The sequence below is a fragment of the Eumetopias jubatus genome, unplaced genomic scaffold (genome assembly GCF_037043125.1).
Source record: "Eumetopias jubatus isolate StellerSeaLion01/CBP00866 unplaced genomic scaffold, mEumJub1_p1.0 scaffold_5, whole genome shotgun sequence".
NCBI classification, from domain to species: domain Eukaryota; kingdom Metazoa; phylum Chordata; class Mammalia; order Carnivora; family Otariidae; genus Eumetopias; species Eumetopias jubatus.
The window spans coordinates 63,892,131-63,909,612 of record NW_028274811.1 but is presented as its reverse complement, the minus strand read 5'-3'; the positions used below and the strand labels follow the sequence as shown (position 1 = coordinate 63,909,612).

The 17,482-nt window shown below is 34.6% G+C and overlaps 1 protein-coding gene across 2 annotated transcripts in view; it reads left to right on the top strand.

Moving 5' to 3' along the window:
- Positions 1-17,482, top strand: part of EDIL3 (EGF like and discoidin domains 3) — a 410,994-nt gene that overhangs the window by 226,668 nt on the left and 166,844 nt on the right. For both annotated transcript variants that reach the window (XM_028114564.1, XM_028114563.1), the window contains one exon: positions 15,438-15,551. In XM_028114564.1, coding sequence (XP_027970365.1) covers positions 15,438-15,551 — 114 coding nt within the window. The remainder of the gene's footprint in view (positions 1-15,437; positions 15,552-17,482) is intronic.

The following is a 17,482-nucleotide window of genomic DNA, read 5'->3' as shown; positions in this document are numbered from 1 at the left end:
AATATGAAGCATGTCAATGTGACATGATTTAAATAATTAATAGATGTATCAAAAGGAAGTCCATTTGACTGTAATGGTAGAACAGCCACCATAGAATGGCACATTTTTGGTGAAGCAAAATGACAGTTTTCCTACTTGGTTCTACAGTGAATGATATTTACATAATCATGGTACTCTAAATATTCTTCATTTTCTATTTTTTGTAATCACTTATAGACAAGACATTGAAGAATTGATATACAGACTACATTATTGCCTCATTTCTTCACCCCTCCCTCTATCCTCACCCTTTGTTGTATGACTTTAGAAGTCTTCCTGTCAAAGGGAATGTATTTATCTCACCCCTCAACTTTGAACTTGGAGATGTGACTTGGCTTGGTCAACTGAATGAAGTGAAATGACAGTGACCCACTTCTGAGTCTAAGCCTTAAAAGGTCTTGCATGTTTCACTTGCTCTTTTGAATTTCTGTTGTCACCATAAACAGAGGTGCAAAAAATGTAGCTGCTGGAGCCTCAGCTTGGATTGAGAATGGTCACAGAGGGGGCAGACTTGAGTCCAAATCTCAGCAAGGAGCCAGCAGGACCTTTAACAGAAAGCTCTACATATTTCAAAAATGTATCTGAACACTCAGTAAAGTAGATCATCAGTAGATCTTAGTTGTTTTCTATCTGTGCATGACCTAACAAAATATTTTATATATTGCAGTACCTTGTGGATGGAATCTACTCTGGGAAAATCCTAATATCACTTCTGAAGATAACTCTATTGCCCATTTAATTGAGACTACATAAGCACTCCTGTATCCTCTGAAACACAGGAGAAAGATTTAATGAGTGTAGGGAAGTAAGTTGCTGCAAACTCAAATCAAAATATTCAGGGCCAAATTAAACAACCAAATTAAGTGGAGTTACACTTACACTTACTATTTACTGATATTTAATCCAGTTCGCACGTCATTGGATTTTATTAAGAGGAACTTAACTTTTTTTCTACATTAATCTTACAATAGCATAACACAGTAATGCAGTTTCTAATCAGACCCATTCCTCTCTGACAGAACAGGACCGTTTGTTAGAACACTTGTTATGGAAATAGCCAATTATTTTAATCAGGTTCATTGGAGATGATGGAAATTGTTGCCCTGAAGGCTTACTTTTACAATATGAAATTACATGGCAAGTAATTAATGGAATTGAGATTTCCATCTTAGTGTATATTAAAAGAAATTAAAAAAACCTCTCCTTTCAAATATATAAACACACACTTATTATATATATATATATATATATATATATATATACACACATATATTTGTTTTTAAAGACATACCTCTTATATAGGAGCAAAGAGAACTAGAGGAAATTATTTCATGGTTCCTACGTGAAAATTACAGTCTCTTAAATAGATCCTAAGAGTTCAGGAAACATACACATCAATATTTTATGAACTTACCCCAGAAAAATTTCTGGGAAATAAGAACTAATAGGAAAAGTATGGGTAACCCCAGTTATAGTTTAATAATCTTCAGATTCCTTACAATCAACCGTATCAGAAATAAATCCAATCTGAAACCAAAAATATATGAGTAATAGAAAATCTTGCAGTTATGTGATTTTTTTCTCATTCATCTTCATTTAAGACTTCCTGCAAAGCCTTCCTTGAGTGATGAAAATAACCTGCAAAGGAGGTAAACTGCTGTGAAAAAATTAGTATTTTTGTCATTTTTATGAATACATCTCCTTCTATTAGTATGTTTTATTAAACTACTCAGTCTTTTCAATAAGGCTTGCCTAATTTCATTTGGGCTGCATAGTTCTCACTTTGAGGTATAAGTATAAAAAACCATTTCTGATGTGAATTTGCTAAGAAGGCTGATGTCCCTCATTAATTGTGTGGGCTGGTTATAGTGATGCAGCGTATGTATATTGGATGTGTGTGTGTGTGTGTGTATGTGTGTGTGTGTGTGTGTGTTTAGTTCTAAGTTCACAGCTGATAAATGAGTTATAAAAAATAAAACCTTGACATGATGACTTTATTTAATATCTCTGTTGAGATATAATTACCATACAATAAAATGCACATATTTAAAATGCACGCTTGTGGTACTTTGTGACATATGTGTGTGCCTATGAAACTATCATCTTAATTAAGATACTGAGCATTTTCATCATCCTCAGAAGTTTCTTTCTACCCCATTGTAATCCCTCCCATCTGTCCCTCTTACTTAAACAACCACTGATCTGCTTTCCATCTATAAATAAGTTTGCATTTCTAGAAATATATATAAATTAAATCAGAAAATATGTGCTCTCTTTGTCTGGTTTCTTTCACTCAGCATAATTATTTTGAAGTCCCTCCATGTTGTAACTTGTATCAGTAGTTCATTTTTTTTTTCATTTCTGAGTAGTACTCAATTGTACAGATATCCCACAATTTGTTTATCCATTCACTAATTGATAGCCATCATTTCCAGTTTGGGGCTATTACAAATAAAGCTGCTATGTCATTACTCTAGGAATGGGATGACTGGATCATATGGTAGATAATGTTTAAGTATTTGAGAAACTGTTACACTGTTTTCCAAACAGATTGTATTATTTTACATTCTAACCAGTGGTATATGAGGGTCCAATTCCTCCACATCCTCCCTGAGGATAAGGAGGAGGGTATGGTCAGTCTTTTTAATTTTAGCCATTGTAATATTTGTGTGATAATATCTTTTTGGTTTTAATTTGCACTTCTCTAATGACAAATGGTGTTGAACACCTTTTCATATGTTTATTTGCCATTCTTACTATATATCCTTTTGTGAAGAGTATATTTGAATCTTTTTCCTAGGGTTTTTTTTTTTGTCACTTGTTTTCTTATTACTGACTTTTGAGATCTATAGATATTTTGAATATAGGTGATTTATATTTGATTTGTAAATATATTTGATTTATGAATATATTCTTTTAATCTGTGGCTTATTTTTCATTCTCTTAAAATCGATTTTGAAGAGCAGTTTATAATTTTGATAAAGTATAATTTATCAATTGTAATAGCTCGTGCTTTTGATGTTGTATCTTGGAAAACCTTGCGAAAACTAGGCCCCAAAAGATTTTCTCCTATAATTATTTTTTTTTTTTTTAGTTTTAGGTTTTCCTTTAAGGTCTACCATCCATTTTCTATTAATTTTTGTATGTGGTATGACATGTGGATCTAAGTTCCTTGTTTTGGTTTTTGTTTTTTCTATATAGATATTAGGTTGTTCTAGCATAATTTATTGAAAAAACTATAATTATCTACAGAATGATTTTTTATAATTATAATTATGGTATGCCTTTGTGATATTTCTTCATGTTTCTGGTGCTTGGGATTTGTTGAGCTGCCTGGATCTATAGGTATAGTTTTCATCATATTTGGAAAATGTGTGGCCATTACTAAATATTTTTCTGTCCCCTCTGCTTCAAAGACCTCACTCATATCTCTTTTAGGCTACTTGTATATGTGTCCCACAACTCCCTGATGTCCAGTTTTTTTCTTCTCTCCTGTGTTTTACTCTGTATAGTTTCTGTTATGGCTTAAAAATTAACTAATCTTTTCTTCTACAATGTCTAATCTTTATTTTCTTCTAGTATATTTTTCATCTCACACATTACAGTTTTTATCTGTAGAAGTTCAGTTTAGGTGTATTTTTGTATTTTCCATGCCTCTAACATTTTCAGTATATGGAATGTAGTTATAATAGCTGTTTTAATATCATTTTCTGCTAATTCTAAAATCTGGTGTGTTTCCCACTTTTTTGCATGCCTATTAATCTTGACTGGATTTCAGAAATGAATTTTACCTTGTTGAGTATTAGGTACTCTGTAGTCCTTTATAGCTTCTAGAGTTTTGTTCTCTTACACAGTCAAGTTACTTGAAAACAGTTTGATCTCTCTGGGTCTTGCTTATAAGATATGCTAGGTGGGACCAGTGAGGTTTTAGTCTAGGCTAATTACTTTCTACCACTGAGGCAAGGTTCTTCTGAGTCCCCAGCCTGGGGTGAGCTCCAGTGTTGCACCCTCTGGTCCACTCAGATGGTTCCTTCCTCAGTAGTTTCCTTACTTGCATGAACTGATCCATGCTCTGCTGAATTCCTGAGTGGGTGCTCTGCAGATCCCTGTGGGCTTTCTCTGTGCCCTTCCTCTCAGTTCTTTCTCTTTATCTCAGAGGGCTGGCCAGGCTCCACCTGGACTCTTCCTCTCTGCGCCATAGCCTGGAATCCCTCTTAAGGCAGTAAACCTGAGTAATTTTAAGACCCACCTGGTTTATTATTGTCCTTTCTTTCCTAATGTCCAGTGTCTTCAAAACTTTTGTCTCATATGTTTTGTCTGCTTTACTTTTTTGGTTGTTTCAGACAGGAGGACAAATCTGGGTTATGTCTTGGCCAGAAACTGAAGTTCTCTTGAATCCCAAGATTTTAATAATAAAAAAAAAAGCCCATTTGGCATACTTAATAATAAGTATGGGAGAAAAAAATAAAATATCAAAAGTAATGGCTCATAAGCAGTGCTTTTTTAGCCCTGAGTAATGAGTTGGTTGCTCGAAGCAGATTCTTCCATGGTGGCTTTGAGTGTGGCAGATGTTTTGTTGCCTCCAGATCTGCCGGGAATCCAGGAAGCCTCCTATAATTATGTAGATGAGATTCTCAAATTGAGGGAAATAGAGCCACTCAGTTCTTTCACCTTGATGGGAACCAAAATGAAATTTAAAAAGAGTGTTCTCCGTATTTACCAGCCATGATTTAAGTCTTTCAGCTCTAGCACTTAGTGATCTGTCAGCCAAAATATATAGCATTGATGTTCTCATTTAAAAAAAAAAATAGTGAATGTCCCCATTTTAGAAAGAAATAATATTAAGAGTATCTGTTGAATTATCCCATTCAGTGGATCAAAATTTCCATGGGCTTTGCAATTATGTGGATAAATAATATCTTTCATGCCTCTCCAAGGGAGGGCTGCTCTTCTGTAGAATATTTATGAAAATGCAACCGACTTATTTACTCTGATGATAGCCCCAAAAGTAGAAATATCTGTGTACAGAAAGTCTCATTAATAATGTACCTACATTTCATTCAGCAACATAATCAAGAAACGTTCTATAGAACAATATATATACAGATTAGTCCATATATAATAATGTCGATCATTCTTTTTACAGTCCTTCCAGTTTATAAGATTTTTCACCACAAATTACCTCATGTAATGTTCATGGTAGTTTTAGAAGTGTAACAGAATTCGTGATTTTAACACATTTTTAATTATGCCTATAACAAAATTTCAAAGATATTAAAATGTAGGAGCAGGAAGTATTCTTATTTTATTATCTGAGTCTACATGTATCTGTAGGTAAGAGTTGATTTATAGAGTTCTTTTTAAAAAATTAATTCTAGAACTAAGTGAAATTATTTTTCTGTATATACAAAATTTAACTTTGTAGCAGTACCAGTGATTTAAATGTGGCATTGTTTACATGCCTTCAGTGGTTCATTATTTTTAGCATAAGTTACTGTCTTCACTTTTTTAAAAAAGCCACAGTCATTGAAGGGAAGAATAATCCAACCCAGTGAACTGAAAGTTCTGATTTGTTCCCGAACAAGCCTCTCTTGTTAAAAATATACCTTAAAGGGAGGTACTGGTGTTAAGTCTTTCTACTTACAACTTGTATATGAAGTAGAATAAGTGGTTACCTGCAAGTTTCATGCCATTTTTATCACCAACAGTGTTATGAATTAAATTGCTGATAGGAGTGCAAGCACTTTAAAAACCAGATTGGCATTACCTACTAAAGCATATGAATGACTCTGCCGTTTCACTCAGGTGTACTTCCCCCCCAAATCAGTATACTTGTTCATCGAGAGGTATGTACAAGCATGCTCACTGATGCTTTTATTTCTAGCAACAACATAAATGCCATTGACAATAAAAGGGAAATGCATCGTGGTACATTTTACTGTGAAATACTGTAAAGCAAGAAAAATGACCTCACTGCACCCACCTGCAACAACATTGTGAATGAAACCACAAACGAACACATACTGAATGATTTTTTTTTACTCTGAAGTTCAAATATAGACAATAAATGATACTCTTTTAGGAATGCATATTTAAGTAGTAAAATTATAAACCACACAGAGTGAGTCCTTGACTGCCTTCATGAGCAGGAGATGGGTTACCTTTGTGAGGCTGGAGATATGAATGGAAGGCACATGTGATGGCTTTTGGAGTGCTAACAGTGTTACTGTGCTTGACCTTGGTGCTGGTTACACAGGTTGTCTCTTAACAATCATTCATTTAACTTTTTTGTTTTGCATGCTTTTCTGTATGTATGCTGTCTTTCAGATAAAGATTTTAAAGTAATGTGGATTATCACCCCTGAAAAATAAAAATTTCAATTGTACAGGTATAAAATATATCCATGCCCTCTCTAAAGGAAGAACTAAAACAAATATTTCTTTCATCTGAATGTAAAGTTAAAAAGCATGTATAAAAGAATATAAGAGCCAAAGAAATCTATTTCTAAGTAGAGAGGAATAAAATTAGAACAGATGTCAATTAAGCCCAAATCACTTAAGATTTTGAGAAAAATTTCCAAGAGAAATAAAGGAACTGGGGGAAAAATATATTCCTAACTGAGATTTTTAGGACTGGATTCTTTGACCTAGAGCATCGATGCTAGTATTGCTAGGACATTATAAACATTTTGAGATCAAGGACCATACATTATCCCATATCTGTCCTCAGCAAATAGAGTAGAATCCCAAAGGCAAGTATGAAGTAATGGGGAAGAGGGAGTACTAATACTTCGCAGTGGGGGTGAAATGTACTGGTGAATAGTGTTGATTCTTGAGACAAATCTTCTAGGTTTTAATCTCAGTTTTACCACCTGTGTGACTCTGGGCACGTTATTTACATTTTCAATGTCTCAATTTCCTCATCTGCAAAACGGTATGTTCATGGTTACTAGCTCACGAGGGTGTCATGTTACATATAAAATACTTAGAAAAATATTTGGCACATAGTAAGTAATCTACAAGTAGGTAGATATACTCATTGTTGTCAATCACTTGTCATCCTGAAGTGTTGTTTGTTCATATTTGTGGTTATTGAGGCTTACGTAAAGGTAATTCTAAACTCTAAAAATTATGAACCACTCTGCAGAAAGCAAGCAACAAATTTTAGTGTTAGCAAAAGCCTGAGGAAGACTCGTTTGTCAATAATAATTTTCCACTGCAGGTGGTCTTCCTTGAGGTCTGCTGAATGTACAAAATGGAAAGCATGACCATATGCTGAAAATTAAAGTGCTTATATAAAAGGAAAGAAAGAAAATGTGGAGAAATCACATTCTGGTTTACAATTCAAGCAGGATTCTCAGATAAAATACAGGATGCCCAGGTAAATTTGAATTTCAGATAAACTGTTTCTTTTGTATAAGCCAGATGTTGCATAGGCATCTTGTATTTTTGTTGCCAAATCTGGCAACCCTAAATATTAGGGAGTTTGTATGTTTAATTTCACTCCAAACTAAATGTTTAAACATACATGGCCATAGCCATCATGTTATGTGGTCTGAGTAGTATGGGCTCCACATAAAATTCCTTTCTGACATTTTGAATTATTTTTCCAAAATGTTCCCTGTAATGAAATTCTAGAGTATGTGAATGAGCTTTCCAAAATAAAGATCTCTTCAATCCCATGCCCCCTTTCACATTCTTCAATTCTCTATTAACTCCCCAGGATCCAAAGACTAAAGTTCATAATCCTTAACTTGATTTGTAGGGCCATAAAAATCTTGTCCACACTACCTAGTAACTGCCATCCTTAGTAGCTCCACACACATAGTCCCTGTGCTTATCTAGACATTTAAAAGTATTCAGTTCTTTCTGAAAACATTGTGTTCTTTTATATTCCTTCCCACTAAAAAAATTTCCTGCTAATCCTGTAAGCACCAACCACATACTACCTTCTGTAAGCTTTCTTCCACATCTACTCTAGGCAAAGCCATTGCCTATTCTGTGTTCTCAGTACCTTTTAAGTGTAATAGTATAGGACACATATTCCACAGTCTTATAATTATCTCTCTTCTGAATGGAATTACAGAAGATGAGATGTCTTAGAAAAGGAACTGATCCCCATTCACTGATGTATCCAGTCATATATTTTAGGGCTTGACTCATGGAAGGGGCTTGTCGAAATTTTCATGAGTGAATAAGTAAGTGAGTGAATAAGTGGGTAAAGGCAACCATATGAGTCATAGTTATGCTTCCAGCATAAACCTCATCTTAACCAGTTATGAGTTTCTGATTACTCATTCTAAAAGAAAAATATCCAAAATAGCTGATTATCAGTTTTACCACTAAAACTAGAGAGACCTGCAAGTGAACAAATTTGACATGGAGGTGACAGAACAGAGTAGTTAATTCTGGATAAAACATTATATGAATATATATATATATATATGTTTATTTATATATATGTGTATATATATGTTTATATATATGTATATATATATGTTTATATATATATATATGTGTATATATATATATATATGATAACATACCATAATAAAAGTAGGAAGGTAGGAAGCTAGGAAATATATAACTTCATACTTGGAGCAAAGAACTATGAGATAATGAGGAGTCACTCTCAGATCTGTAGAATTATGAGATGCATATTAATTTAGAAAAATAACTTTACAGAGTAATTAATTATAACTCTAGATAACCCAGAAGCATTCTCCCCAGTCAGCTAGACTCCTCCTCTAAAATTCAACATTCCTTAGTCGGCTAGACTGGTTTAGTTATTGATATTTAAATTTTTTTGAGAAACTGTGCATTCATTCTCCTGTTAGGATACTTGTCACTTTCTACTGTAACTGGATTATTTCTTAGAGTACCTACTGTACCATAAGAGCCTTGAGAAACGTAAGGAGCCATGATATATTAATCTTTTCATTCTTAGCACATAACACAGAACTAAGGATGAATAGATGAATGAGCAAAGGTTCTACATGGTGGTTGTCAACTCTACCTTTAGACTTGCCTGAACTCCTGTATAAACAATATTACTCCCTTTGTTACACCCAAGTCCATTTAAATCAGAATCTCTGGTGTAGGGCCTTTGTATTGGTATGTTTTAAAAGTGCTAGTTGTTGGGGCACCTGGGTGGCGTAGTCGGTTAAGCGTCTGCCTTCAGCTCAGGTCATGATCACAGAGTCCTGGGATCCAGCCCTGTGTCATGCTCCCTGGTTAGCGGGGAGTCTGCTTCTCTCCCTCCCTCTGCCTACCACTCTCCCTGCTTGTGCTCTCTCTCTCTGTCTCTCTCTGTCCAATAAATAATCTTTAAAAAATAAAATAAAAGTTCTAGCTTTTAAAACAAGCATTGTCCTAACTTCATTTTCCTTACCAGAACCCCTTTAAAGTAGGCTGGTACACCTGCCCCAATCAAGGCATTCACTATTACAGTATAGTTGACAATTCTTCAGGTCTCTAATATTCTCGGTTCTTTTCTACCAATCAACAAATATCTATTGCAAGGTAAGTTACTATGCTGCATGCCCTTGAGGTAATGTCCTTAGAGAGAGGTTGTTCTTTGGTCCATATTTTACCAGAGACATTGGTTCTTTTTGGCTTCTACTATATGTTTTTTACATAGGTTTTATTTCTGATTTTTTTTCAAGGCCTCAAATATTTGAAGTATAGCACCCTCTTGATTACCCCTCCCTCAGCCCTTCTTCTATCTCTCTTGTTTTTTTCTTTATAAGTACCTTTGAATAGCTATCTTATCTTTGTAGCCAAATATCTGAATAAGTGAAGTAAAGCCCCACTGGAATAATTTTATAGGCAAACATCCTGAAGAATTGGATTTTACCTGGATACTAGTAGCAAAGATTTTTGCATCTAAACTGAGATCTCAAAATAAATGCTAGGATGCCAGGATACAGATGAGCAGAGAGCATCATCTTTGTTAGTAAGTGGTAAGGGATAAACTTCTCTTAGACTTGGGTTTGTTTGTTTTACACTATGGTTCTAGGTAAGTGAAGGTTATCAATGTTATTATAAAAAGGTTTGTGATATGTTCTGATTAAAGAATTCAGATTCTAATTTGCTATTTTAAAATTAATTACTAGTGAATTGGGCCCAGAAAGGCCTGGGAAATCCTGTAGATAATTCTGATTATGGCATAATTTAATTCAGTATCTGAGTGGGAGAATGGAATTTCTGGAAATTCATCATAATTTATTGAGACTTTTAAAAGAAAAATTGAAAAACCATAGGTTTTAGATAAGAAAAATAAATAAAAGCTCAAATTTTAAAAGTCAGTCACTCATGGGAGATCTGGAGAATATTTAATAGCTGATGGGGAGCCCAGGGAAGATGGGTTGTTAGGATCAAAAATAGCAGGCTCTTGAAAATAGGCTCTGCCGGCTAATTAACAGTCAATAACAATATTGCTGGAGAAAAGATAGCCTAAGAGAAAGGAATAAGGAAGTTGAGAAATTATGTCTTTGCAAAGAAAAAAATAAGGGCTTTATCATGGTGTCCTTTTAATATATGAAAACTAGGGTGCTCAGCCTGAAAATTCGTTGTTCCTTGTTGATGTTCATGGGCCTGGATGTACTTGGGAGGTATTTTCATGATTGAATTAAGTTATTTTTGTCTCCCCTCAAGAGGTTAGATGGATTTCTACCCCAAGAAGAATTGGATGACCTTCTGTAAATGGTGGTCAGTACTCAAAATACTCTAAGCCAGGTTGGCAAGTAAATGTAGTTGCACTATTGGGGCCACATGACATCAACCTGAGGATTCTGGGTAAACTCAGGGATGAACTGGGACACTGATGGACCAGGAGTGGTACTTTCTATACCTCCTACTCTACATATTACAAATGTGAGACAATTTGAAACTAATTAATTAATTAATTAATTAGTTAATCAAATAAATTTAAAAGTCTCCAGAGGAGGTCCCAGGGAATTAGTCTCCAGAAATCTCCATTTCATCTCTGGCCAGTTGGTAGAGTCTATAATGAAGAATGGGATTACTGAGTATTAAAATATAATTATCTGGAAAGAAGTGACATGGTTTCTATAGCAAGAAATTATGCCCAAGGGAAGCCATTTTTTTTGAAGTCTTAAATAAGGAACTAGCAAATATAATTTTGATTTTCAAAAATTCTTTCTAACCTCCCACTCCAAAGTCATTTTCATGGGCTTTAGGGCTATAATTTGCACAATGGTGGGTTTGAAAAGATCCAGAAAAAAAGACTAGGAGTAACTGAACACTTCTCAGGATGCAGTTGTGTATAAGGTCATGAGTACTCAGAGTGATGTTATGAATATGTTTTTGTCAATTCCTGGAAGAGGATTCTTACAGTGAAGTCTCCAAAGTGTGTATGGGTTGACATTATTTCTATTAGTAAAAACCTAAGCCTAAGAGGGTAGACTACCAACACACCTTTATAAGTCTGTATAAGATAGGCTAAGTGCAACATAATGATAAAGGACAGAGTCTAAGTTATGCATATAGTATGAATGAATTTGTGTAATTAGTTACAATAGAGCAAAGGGACTGAAATCCTTGTGGAGTACTTCTTTCTTTCAAAGAAATGCATGCTTTTGTGACCAATTATCTCTTCTCTCATCTCTTCTCTTCTCCTTTCTTCCTTTACCTTGCTTTTAAAAAAGCATCATGTGTTTATATCTGGAAATCCATGTTCAGCTCTTGTCATTGTCCTCAGTCAGACAAGATGGTAGGTAGCAGTTTTGTGCTTTTGGAACGAGGGATCAGAACTCAGCTGGTTGTCTTAATTATAAAATCCAATTCTGAATGAGGCTGTTTTTTTTAAATCATTCTCATGAAGCAGTCATACATATAAAAACCTCAAAAATGATAGCTATTAATATTATAAATGAACTGTAAATACAACCAAATATAGAAATTCCTATTTTATATGGGAACTGCTATGTCAATTTTTCTTGATTATAAAAGAATGTAGTATATTACACTATGTTTGGAATAGATGAGGACTTTTTTCTGGAAATGATAATGTCTTGATCTATGACAAAGAGAAATGTATGTGATTTATTACAAAGATGTTTAGTTTTCATTTCATTACATTATATTCTATGAACATTTATATCTAGTCTTTAATTAAACATGATTTATTCAAATTGAGGTCTGTTTCCATTTAGATTGCTTGCAGTGTTAATCACAGTGCAAATAGCCTTCACCACTAAAAGAACTCCTGCATTATACTAATATATAAACGCTTCCATGTAATTTGCATATGTTATCTGAGTCTACCTATTACTAGATGTGTACGTATGCAAAAATATTTTACTTTTTTGGCTACTATATTAAAAGTACATATCTCCTTTAATGTAACATTTGTATTTCTACAAATATTAAATTTAAGGTAGGTTTTTTTTTTTTTTAGTTTAAAAAATCGAAAAATGCACAAGCAACAAAAGGTCATTCTTTATCCAAAATTGAGCATGGATATAAAGTGTTTTCTCCTCAGCAAATGCAATTCCAGTTCATTTTACCTTGTGTTAACCTCTGGATAAAGGTGAAACTTGTTTATTTTAGAATCTGATCTACTTAATTATAATTTCCTTTTTAGATGATGGTAGATCTGTCCTGATGATCAAATGGCTAGAAGGTTCAAAGGTTGACTTGTCTCCATTAGATTCACATTCACCTGTGTTAAGTAATATTTATTGTGTAAATACTTGGAAGAAATAAGGAAGCAGAGAACAATAGTACCTGCATATCCTTACAGACATATAAAATGACTCTGGATAGTTCTCACATCATTGACTATGAAAACTCCCTTCTATTAATGTTTTAAAGCAGCAAGAGCTGGGTTTGGTTTTACTCATAATATATAGTTCAATATTAAAATGAGAAAACACTTAGAGCCTCTTACCTGAGAATTGAAATATATGTTGTACCTATCAGCATTGATTCCTGTGTGGGTCTGTCTGTTCTGCTTTCCTTCATTCATTTCTTAATTCTATCCCAAATATTGGCTTCACTAGGTCTATCTAAAGTACAAGGGTACAGAAGATACCCTCCCATCTGGCTCCAAGTCTTTAGTGCCAAAAAGTAAAGGACAGTTTCCTCCACTGGCATTAATGGTTCATCATAAGCTGGCTCCTATCTACATCCTCTGATATGGGGTCTCAGCACTCCTCTTCCCATGCTGGGCTCCAGACAGACTGGCTACTTGTGTCCCTGAACACATTGTCATACCATGAATGTTTCTCTTCAGAGTTGTGACTCATTCCGGTTTCCTGTTTGGAAATATACTACCAATCTCCATTCTGTCGTTAATCTTAATTAAACCTTTCCTTCAGGATCAAATTATATTTCCCTATGTGGTCTTCAGACATCAATACTCAGTTTCTTCCTTGTAAGTATATAAAATAATAACTTGTTATGTCTAACTTTACAAAATAAGGCAATGCATTCTCTAACATGAAGATTTAACTTATTAGCTATTGACATATTCTCATCTAAAAAAAGATTGTAGTCAATATGATGCAGGGAAAGACATAGTAGGCATATTCCCAAGTAGCCAATTATTGCTGTTGCCTTACATTCAGCTGACTATAAAATAAATAGCACAGTGATTTTTGTGCTACTTTCAAAACATAATGAAAATATTTTGCATGTTAGTCCAGTATAAATCCACACTAAGTGAAATTTTGATTAAGACTAAAAAGAGCTAAATGTTTCATCAGATAATGAATAAATGGCTCCTTCCTTCCCTCCCTCCTTCCTTCTGGAGAGTTTTAGTTTCAAATATTTGGGAGTTTATTATATTTTATAGCACGTATTTGTATTTTTAGAGATTATCAGATTCTGATTTTATCCTATTATTTGATGTCATAAAATACTCAAATTATTTAGATTCTTTCTGAACATAGTTATGAACTTTCTCTACTCTCAAACTGTGACAGTCAACCAGAAATCAAAAAAAGGATGGCTTTTTCAGGGAAAGTCATCATCTGCCTAAGGAAATTTAGACCAAACTTTTACAGTAAGCTTAAAATGAGAGGGTGACCAACTCTGATACCAAGAGGAGACACTGTTTAGAAGAAAAAAAGTTAAAAGAAAGAGCAAAATAGAGCTTTTGTAGTGTTTTGTTCTTGTTTGGTCTTGAAGGGGTAATTTAATGATCATAATGCTTTAAGCCCTATGAAAACCCAGGACTTCAGAATACCGTTTTGATACTTTGTAGTGTATTAGAAGGTCCATTACACATCTGAAACTATTTGTTTAGACTGTCTGCGCCACTATTTCTGATCTTTTGTTAAAAATTTTATCTAGAAACATTTTTTGGTACCAGTGGTCTCCCAGATAGCATGTGGCATTCATGGAGATACAAAGAACAGTGCAGGACAGAGGCTACATTTGTAGGGCTCACAGTTAAGGTGAGAGGGTGAAAGGCACAGATACAGACAGTTCCTAGGTAATACTATTCTGGTCTGTAAGGAGCTGTGGGAGAGAGGAGAGAGAGTTCAATAGAAGTAGGTGACAGGAAGAGAAAGCAATGGGGAGCAGTTACTTATTATCCATCTACTTACTAGTTCCCACACAACCTAGCATGGTGCTGTGCTTAGAGGGAATGATGTGTATCAGTGATGGATATTTGACTGAATTAGTCATTATTTCTTTTTTCATTTATAATCATATTCATTATATCCATTGTATCTGTTGTCCAAAATTAGCATGGGAATTAGTACAATTTACTGAATGTTTTATATGTCATATGATTTTGCATGAGGTATAATAATGGTATATCAAAGGTAAGTCCCTTTAGTCATCCTAATTTTAGAAACCCTTGAATGAGATTAGGAAGTGATCATCATTTACATTTATTATACTTTGCTTAATGTAACGAGCTTTAGCTATTAACTCTAATTTGCTTCTCATTGCATTCATCAAAGGCAAACTATTTAGAAACTAAAACATCTCTGTCAGTTGGAATTTTAATGAATTAAAATGAAATGAGACAGTGTTAATTGGCAGTTGTTGCTGCAGGGGAGGTTTCTAGATCTTGTAAGAGATACCAATTCATCTCTCTATCAGGGTTAATTTGCTTGATTTAATTCTAAAGATACACTGAATATTTCCCCACACTATTCATATTTATTTTCAGGATTGGAGAAAGTTTGCTTTTGTTGGTCTTTCATTTGGATTCTCAATTCCATTTGAACTTGATTATTAATCAGTTGTTGGTTTTAAGCACTATTTCTGTTATTGACTGAACACACATATACACACTCACAAACACACAAAAGTAATTACATAGATTTGTTTTACTTGAAAGGCCTAAAACTTTCCAATAACTAAAATCATTTTTTTACCAATAATTCTCATTTTCTCTGTTCTTTCTGTTTCCCTCAGACATAAATGAATGTGAAGCTGAGCCTTGCAAAAATGGTGGAATATGTACAGATCTTGTTGCTAACTATTCCTGTGAGTGCCCAGGTGAATTCATGGGAAGAAATTGTCAGTACAGTAAGTATTCATATATGTATATATTTTTGTTGTTGTTTGCATATTCTCCATTTATTATGGAATCTGGGTCAAAATCAATATAGTTTGCTTTTAGAGTTTATAATTTATTGAAATGGCACATTTCATATTTGTTGTTGTTAATGTTATTAATATATGTCTACTCTCCAGGATAGAGCTCAGTGCATGCTAGGCATAGAATTGGCCACCTTGTGGTCTGAAACGAGGGCGGCATTTCTCAGCGGTCCAAGTTCATCTCCCTTATGAATCCCATTTTGGCTTTTGAGTATGTGTATGACCTGCATTTCCACCAGAGTGACCACTCTGCTTCAGACAATAAATTCAAGGCTCTCTAAGCTGATAGCCTCTATCACAAATAAAAGGAGGATTTGTATTGAGCTGGCATACACATTAGTAAGAAATTGACACACTGTTTAGTGGTCTTTTTGGAAGCCTAAGAGAGTAGGGTCTTGTGATGATATATCAAACGGTAGGACAGTAATTTGCCTGAAGTATTTACAAAGAAGCAAAAAGCAACGCTTCTTCCCCAAAAGAAACAAAAACTAGGAGAAGGCAGTAACAGGGTTATAGTCAGTGGGATGAAACCAGAATTGGGCACAAATACATGCTAATGAGAACAATAATGATATAGCTTAGTAATTGTTGGACACTTATAGAAACTCTATAGCACTACTGCTTTGATGTATATTATACTATTAGAGCATCACGTTATGCAAATTCAGAAGGCAGATGTAGAAACTGAGACACATAGGCTATGTGGTTTGCCCAGGCTGTCTCAGTTGGTGACAGAAGCAGGACTAGAAGGAATGTAGAATCAGGACTTGTGCTTCCCAGTTCAGTGCATTTTCCTCTAAACTGAGATATCTCTTCAGATAGAATTAAATGAGAGACGATGGACTCTGAAAAACAAACTGAGGGTTCTAGAGGGGAGGTGGGTGGGAGGATGGGTTGGCCTGGTGATGGGTATTAAAGAGGGCACGTTCTGCGTGGAGCACTGGGTGTTATACGCAAACAGTGAATCATGGAACACTACATCAAAAACTAATGATGTAATGTGTGGTGATTAACATAATATAATAATAAAAAAAAGAATTAAGTGAAATAAACACAAAAGCGCACTATACCTCCTCTCTCTCTTACACATGCTCATGAGTGCACACATGTACACACACACACACCACACACACACTCCTTCCTTTTTAGCCAGAGTAACAATTTTACATGTCACTTTCCTTCTCTTCCTTTCCCTTTGACAAGGATAGTTTATAAATTAAAACAGAGAAAATTACTTAAGGAATTATTTGGGTTATGTATATAAACAAAATAAAAAACTAATGAAATCCTGAATATCAAAGAAATACCTTGGATGTGGGGAAATTTTCTAAGTTTAAAAAATAATTGGAGAAGATAGTAATTGTGAGTTGACATAGGAACCTTCAGCCATGGATGTATGGAAGGAAAGGACAGCCTGAGTAAGCAGATTGATCATACAACCAAATAGACTAGTGGCCACCCAGTCAACTGACCTAGAAACCTTCCTGTAAAGCATGTAACTGACCATTCAGTATGTTAACTTAATTCAGATTCAATTGGTCCTTGGCCCACCCAGATACAACTCTTGCATTCTTCCTTTCTTTGGTTTTTGGGACTTGCAGATGGCTGTCTACTTAGCATTGAAAGTTGTACTAAAAAGCACCCCAAGGTATCTGTAAATGAATATTTAATTACCATGATGAAGACCAAAAAACTAATGTCAGTGACTATTTGATTTCCATGTAGCCAAAACAGACGTGGGGTGCCAGAATAAAGCGCCTTCCAGACAGTACGAGAACTTTGGCAGAGCTTAAAAGAATGCCTGGCTACGAACATGACCCATAGGAAGCCTGGCCAGGGGAGCAATGGGGAGATGAGAC